We start from the raw sequence: 7,990 nt of genomic DNA on the forward strand, positions 1-7,990 counted from the left end.
TATAAAGAGCCCGAAAAGAAAAAAAAAGAGTTGGACAAAGAACTGTACTATATACAGTAATTTATTTCAAGTTGACTTCATACACTACAATTTGTCCCCTCAATTATTAAAAACGTTACAACTTGACCCCTCCAGAAGGTATTTTGTAACATTTTAATACTGTAATGTAGGTGCATAACTTGCAAAATTTTGTATGGTACTATTTTTTATTTTTTATTTTTTTGGCACAAATAACCCTTTATTATATAATAAGAAAGTGTGTAATGATAATTGTACTACACCATATTTTTCCTTTAGGCTCAGTTTGTTTCAACGTAAAATATTTTTTTTGAAAAATAAATTTTTTCACGTAAAATATATTATTTTTTTTAAAATTTTTTTTTTTTTATGTTTGACAAACATTTAGGTTGAGTCCATCAAGTGAGATGTGTAAAATAACTTGTCAAAAATTGATAAATAAGTTATTTTTATTATATTACAATATAATTTTTTATTCATAAATATTTTATCACAACTAAATACCAAAAAATATAAAAAATATTTTACGTTCAAACAAAAAGAATCTTAAAGGGAGAAAGATGATATTCATATTCCATTTTCATCACTTGCACCCATTTCAAAATTTTAATACGAAGTAGCTAAAACAATAAAATTATTTCTCAAAAGTCTGGAATAACAATTGTACTTATTCTAATAATTCTAGAATGTTTATTTTTAAAGAATAATTCTAAAAAACCACCCTCCAACGAGAAGATGCCAGTGGAGCTATTTCTTACTTTGTGTTGTTGTCTTGAGAACATTAATGCAAAAAGAAAACAAAATAATAGTTCTTCTATATATGACAAAATAATAGTTCTTCTATATATGTACATATATTTTTTTAATGTTAAAGCAAGCACTTCCCAAGTTGAGGAAGAGATCGAGGTTATACATTACCATTAGACTAGAAATCCTTATGCATCAGGAATGCTTTTGTAGTAGCAAATTAATAACACTCAAGGAGTGTAATAATGGTTTTAGTGGATAATTATGTTATTTTTAAAATTTTAGAATAAATAAATAATTATATGTTCTTTTGTTTTTGTTTTTTTGTTTTCTCACTTTTATTGGTCAAAAGTTTTTGATCTAGAGTTTAGAAGTTAAGACTCACTAGGAAAAGGAAGATCAGTTATTTTTTATTTTTTATTTAATTTTTCTCTTATTTATTTGTAATTTTAAAATAAATAAATAATTATATGTTCTTTTATTTTGTTTTGATTTTTTTTTTTTCTCACTTTTATTCCTCGAAAGTTTTTGATCGTTTTTGATCTAGAGTTTAGAAGTTAAAACTCACTAGGAAAAGATAGATCAGTTAGTATTATTTTAATTTCTCAAAGTAAATGACAAAATGTTTCTAACATTTGATTCTCTTATATATTATGAAGCCGGTGCTACCGAATGTAATTTTTTTTTTTATATCAAATAATGGACTATTTCTTAAAACTAGATTGCTTTTTTTTTTTTTTTTTTTAAGGTAAATCATACCAACATAGCTATTTGTTCATTGAAGATGTGAACTCTCAATCTTTTATTTAAAAGGAGAACAAAATATTATTTTAGCCTAATTTACACATTGTGTTTGATAAAACTGAAATCTAACTACAAATTTTTGAAAAATAAATTTTAGGTGCTATTTATAAATTGAGATTATTATTTTTATATATATTTGTTTGAATTTTACTTTTGATGGTAAGTGGATTTTTTTTATTTTATTTTTGGGTAAGTAGGTAAGTGAATTCTTGTTCACTTAATTTTTTTAGTAGTTTTTATTCTTTTAAGTGGTATTCAAATTGTAAATTATAAAGTATATTTAATTTAGTAAATACTTAATTTAATTTGTACATATTAAAGTGTTGAATTGAATTATGAAATTTACTACTAGGAGTTCAATATTTTTAGAGGTATGAATATGAATATATATATATATATATATATATATATATAGTTTTAGCACTATTAGTTTTGATTGAGAATAAAAAAAAAAAAAAGAAAAAGAAAAAAGGGCAGTAATTTGTACACATAGGATGGAGTTGTCAACAATCAAAGTTGAGTAATAATGGCAACTTTCACAGGACTAGTTTGTACATTTTAGGGCAAAGTTGTTAAAACCACCAAAGCAGTACCAGCAGACAGAGATAACTACGATGTGGTCTCCATTCACTCCACAGTATTGATACTCTTAACGTTCAAACTTCGAATCTCTCTCTCTCTCTTCAATTTCCCATCAAATTTGTACTCTGAAAAGCTAATACCCTTTTTTCTCTACCTCTGCGCCTTCCCCCTCTTTCTCACTCTCTCTCTCTCTAAAGAAGGAACAACCCAGAAAAGTAAAGCAGAGGAGAGAGAGCCTGAAATGCTACCAAGGGCTAACGGCGTCGGTTGGATGGGAGGAGAAGAAGATGACGCAGTTTCGTGGACAAGAAACAACGATGGAGATACAAAGGACGACGACATGAACGCTTCTCTCTCTACCTTCAAATCCATGCTCGAAAGTGACTGGTATATAAACAATGCTCTCAACCCATCTCACCAAGACATCCACACCATCCCAAACCACCATGAATTCAAGGACATGAACATGACCTTCTGTTCAAACCCAACTGACCACAATCTGTTGTTACAACCAATGGACTCGTCCTCCTCCTGTTCTCCGTCACAGGCGGCATTTACCCTCGACCCATCACAGATTCAGTCGTTTTTGCCACCTAAATCTTGTTTCTCTTCACTCTTTAATGTTGTTTGCAACAACCCTTTTGACAATGGCTTCGATTTGGGCTGTGACGCTAATTTTCTTGCACATCAGAGCTCGAATTCCCCTGTTTTGATGGGTTTCAATAGTTTGAGTTCCCAAACTCACATGGCCACTCCGGAGTTGAATTCCAACTCTGAGTTTCCGACCAACCGTTTGCTGCCGATGATTGACAACAACAACAACGCCATTGGCGGCACGTTTGCTCCTCCGACTGGTTTCGAGGGGTCCGGGGATGCTCTGATTATGAACAGGTCTAAGGTTTTGAGGCCTCTTGAAGTTTTACCACCGGTTGGAGCACAGCCCACACTCTTTCAGAAAAGAGCGGCGTCGAGGCAGAATTCTGGTGGAGCCAACAAATTTGGGAATTTGGGGCTTTTGGGGGGTTCGACTTCAATGGGGATTGATGGGAATTGGGGAAAGAGAGAGGATGATGGAGAATCGGAGAAGAAGAGGAAGAGAAACAGTGAGGCCGATGAAGTTGAGGAAGCGAGTATTGATGTTTCAGGTCTGAATTATGATTCTGATGAGCCTCCTGAGAATAATAAGATGGATGAGATTGGGAGTATTAGTATTAACGGTGGAAATAACTCAATTGCAAACAGCACAGTTACGGTTGGAGATCAAAAGGGGAAGAAGAAGGGACTTCCAGCAAAAAATTTGATGGCAGAGAGGCGTCGGAGGAAGAAGCTCAACGACAGGCTTTACATGCTTCGCTCTGTTGTCCCTAAGATCAGCAAGGTTAATTTTTTGAATTCTTCTATTACAAAACTTCTTTTGCTGTTCTTTCTTTTCATATAATGTGTTCGCGTGTGTTTTTTTTTTTTTCTTCTTCATCTTCTTTAGAAATTAACCTTCTATATTTTAGGATGCATATATATGCACGCACTTATAAAAAAAAATGAGTTCTCATTTATTTTAATACTCTAATTATTCCTGTCATTTCCCCTCGCAAGTATCATTAGTCATCATTCCTATGCTCCTTAACTTCCTTGATGCTGATTTGTAAAATTGGTTACAATTTGGATGAAATCATTGCTTATGAGAAATTAATACAAAATGAAGGAAATAGGAAGAAAGGGAAAACACACCCAGTGAGATTCCCAAATTCCTTAAGGTAAGACTATAATATCATCTTCTTCTTCTTCTTTTTTCCTTTCTTTCTTTTCTTTAAAATGGCAAGAAATTATTATTCGTGAGCAAGAAATTAGTGTTTTCATGGCAAATCTGTTGTAGCTTTACTAAGAATTTAAACCATCTTGAACTAAAAACTGCATCGAGTTCTGTAGTCAAAATTTTGGAGCTTTTAGACCTTTGTCAAACCATCTTCACTTGAATAGATATTCATAATGCACAAATATGACTGTTCTTTTTATGTATGTAGATGGATAGAGCTTCAATACTTGGGGATGCCATTGAGTACTTGAAGGAGCTTCTGCAAAGAATTAACGATCTTCATAATGAACTGGAGGCGACCCCACCAGGCTCTTTGCTGACGCCTACGACAAACTTCCATCCATTGACACCCACCCCACCCACACTTCCTTATCGCGTCAAGGAAGAACTATGTCCAAGCTCGTTACCGAGTCCTAAAAGCCAACCTACAAGGGTACATTTCATTCATCTTGCTGCTAGGAAAATAATATAAAATTTCTGGATTTGTTAAGTTCATGCTTATTTCCTTTTGCTTTAGCCTAAAAGGGAAAAAGAAAACTTTTTTTTTCCATTGTTTCTGTTATATGAGTTCCTGTCTTCTAGTTTTGCCTTAGGTTTTAATTTGGTATATTTAAGTTTGTGTGTTAATTGATGCTTATGCACCTTGGACATTTTTAGTTATAACTAATGTATGTCTTTTCAATCTGTCACAACTTAGTAGCATCATTGAGTCAGAGTTTGGTGTCAGCATCATGATTCATGACCTTAAAAACAAAGGAACCAATATAGGTGTAGGTGCTCAATATTAAAATTATAACATTTTTTTAATGCAGATTTGGATTCTTAAGTTTTTGGTGGTAAACTGATAGGAATACATTTTTATGTTTCGCTATTTTCTACATGAAGTTGATTTACCAACACTCCAGCATTAAATTGTCTAACCCAATACTGATGAATGACTTGTAGTTTAATGCTTTGATGAATAATGTGGTCCACGGGCTCATCTTTTTCATGCATATATAGGAAGGCTCATCATGCATATATAGGAAGGCTCATCAATTGGATCCCCCAATGAATGTTCCCTACATTGAGTATTTTAGATATGAAATTGGTTTTACTGTGTATATGATCATCATCGTCGTTGTTTTTATCCCATAGAGATCGGTCGGCCACGTGAACTCTTTTTTTTCATTCTTTCCTATTATGCACCATGTCTTCTCTTAAATTTAGAGTTTTCAAGTCGTTTTTAATTACTTCATCCCACTTGGCCTCTATGTCGCTTATCTTCTAGACAAACAACTCTTAACTCTTTTTATAGTTGCATCATCACCACCTAAGTCTACTTTCCGTAATTTTATCATTTGTAGGCGCTATATGTAACATTCCCCTCACACGTTCGTAATATATCTTATCTCTTTTAGTGACTCCTGTCATCCAACGTAGCATCCTCATTTCTACTACATGGATGCGTTGTGTTTGTGTCTCAAAGCCCCCAACACTCTACTCCATACGATGTTGCCACTCAATATATGATGGATCTCATATATTGATCATAGAATGAGCATGTTTGTTCTATGGTTGGATACTTCATCTCTTTTAGTGACTCCTATCATAAAACGTGACATCCTCATTTCCACTACATGGATGTGTTGTGTTTGTGTCTCAATGCCTCCAACACTCTGCTCCAAACGATGTTGCCACTCAATATATGATGGATCTCATATATTGATCATAGAATGAGCATGTTTGTTCTATGGTTGGATACTTCATCTCTTTTTTGTCTTCTTTCATGTCTCAAAGTTGGCTTTTGTGACGATCCAAAGGACTCCTTGCTTGTTCTCTTAAATTTTTAGTTTTCTGAGTTTTGTAGGTGGAGGTAAGGGTGAGAGAAGGCAGGGCTGTCAACATCCACATGTTTTGTGCTCGTAGACCAGGTCTGTTGCTCTCCACTATGAGGGCTCTAGACAATCTTGGGCTGGATATTCAGCAAGCTGTCATCAGCTGTTTCAATGGGTTTGCTTTGGATGTATTCCGAGCTGAGGTAAGGTTCCTACTTTTTATCATTATTTTTCATGCTATTAATCTATTTGCTTCTGTGAAAATTGTATCACGCCCTTAAAAAATTAACATATATGAAGATCAGTTGTATGAATCTACTGATATAAATTTAAACTTCTCTTGATGCGGAGCATCTGGATCTTTTTCACACAACCGTATTTGTGGGGCTCATACATACAACTAGAGAACAATTTTAAGAAATTGTGTTGGATGATTTCCCATGCATGGGTCATTGTTCTTTTCTTTTTCACTATATCTGTGACCATATGGAGACTGAGATTACCTCTCGGTCACGGCTGCCCAACCCCTTCCTTAGTATCGGAAAGTTGCCATTGACTGAAATATCATAATGAGTAAATCTAAAACTATAAAGAGGAATATATACCATCAGGTTTGTAATGACAAACGAACTAGAATTGAGTTGCAAATGGAGTAAAAAGACGAAGCAAAGGGAGAACTTTGTATTATTGATTCTGCAGGCATGTTTTACCGTGTGGTTATCACGAATTGTGACAAAGGAAAGGCATGTTTTATTTTCTAATTTTCCTTTGTTATGGTTTGATAGTTTTAGGTTTAATAGAGTGAGATTTATAGATGGAGTCTTTGTTGCTATGCAGCAATGCGGTGAAGGCCCTGACGTGCTGCCTGAACAGATCAAAGCAGTACTTCTGGATTCCGCTGGGTTCCATGGTGTGATGTAGCTAGCTAGCTAGCTCGAAGATTTGGAGAGAGGTTCGAAAGTAATTTTTGTTTTTTCCAGCGATGTGATATGGAACCACCAGCTTTGCCTAAATGTGAATTGATCCTGCAAGACCAAATTGATCAAGTAGGGCAGCAAATTTTCATCAAGATGTGTAGGTTATTAATTTAGTTTCTTTAATATATGATGCAGAAAAGAACGGGAAGCATTGTGTGCTTATTTTCTGAATTTTCTTTTTGTGTGTATTGTGTACCTGAGTAATGGCAGGAACTTTGGGAACCGACCTACTTATTCTTCTTCTTCTTCTGTTTTTCACTCCCTCCATCCTTTGGGCCGGGGTAATGAATTATGACTCGCTAGCTAGGTTCCGCCCTCCTATAATTAAGAAAGCTATATATGAACATTGGATGGCAGCAAAGAAAGAAAGCTGTTACCGTCCGTGCTATAGACACACACACACACACAAGGATTAGATGTTAATTACTCTAATATGGTTTGATCTTCAACGGTACAATTAATTACATATGATATGATATGATATACCTACACTTGTTACATCAACTTAATTGGCAAATTACATTTCTGTCAACCCCCCTCACGGCCTCACCTTGTTTTACTCAAGTTACAACCACTTAATTCATTCAGAAAATGGATTTTGTATTGACATATATGCCCTTTTTCATTAGCTAATAGCTAGACCTCTCCCACTCCAAAATTATTGTTGCCTTTTCTAACCCACCCATTATGTATTCTTTTCTTTGATGATGATACAAACCACCATTCATATAACGTATCCATCACCCTACTACTTTGTTGTGTTATAAAATACATAAAGCGTATGAAATATTTGATAAATCAAATAACATATAAACCCCCTTGATTAACACTTCAATTTAATCGAAAAATCTTTTTCTCTGAAAAACTATTTTCAGCTTCTTAGACTTGTTTAATATCTAATACCCTAATACGTTTACTTGCTGAAAAAAAAAAAAAAAAAAAAAAAAAAAAAAAAAACTATTGCCGGCTTCTTAACTGATTGTCCGTTGTTGGAAGAGAATTAGCTTTCACGATAATATAAAAAGGCAGGATGACTCGAAACTAAGTACAAGAGGATGTTGGACTCTTGTAAACAACAAGATTACTAGCGAAAAAATACCCAAAAAGAGAGAAACAAAGGAGAAACAAAAAGCTGTACAGTACACAATGGGCATACCCAGGCCCAAAACAAGAACACAACCCATTGGGCAGGGCAACAACAGTAATCAAAGGCTAAAGAGGTAATGAGCCCA

At 34.2% G+C, this 7,990-nt stretch overlaps 1 protein-coding gene across 1 annotated transcript; it reads left to right on the forward strand.

Annotated features, from left to right (window-relative positions):
* The first annotated feature begins 2,152 nt into the window (after nucleotides 1-2,152).
* Nucleotides 2,153-7,003, forward strand: LOC132282301 (transcription factor ICE1-like). Its single transcript, XM_059783919.1, has 4 exons — nucleotides 2,153-3,529; nucleotides 4,173-4,397; nucleotides 5,814-5,984; nucleotides 6,619-7,003. Exons 1-4 carry the CDS (start codon nucleotides 2,393-2,395, stop codon nucleotides 6,700-6,702), a joined length of 1,617 nt encoding a protein of 538 aa, XP_059639902.1. The 5' UTR covers nucleotides 2,153-2,392; the 3' UTR covers nucleotides 6,703-7,003.
* Nucleotides 7,004-7,990: the final 987 nt, after the last annotated feature.

Source organism: Cornus florida, unplaced genomic scaffold, assembly GCF_030987335.1.
Source record: "Cornus florida cultivar Cherokee Brave unplaced genomic scaffold, ASM3098733v1 CherokeeBrave_3.0.0_Hap2_Chr11, whole genome shotgun sequence".
Lineage (NCBI taxonomy): Eukaryota > Viridiplantae > Streptophyta > Magnoliopsida > Cornales > Cornaceae > Cornus > Cornus florida.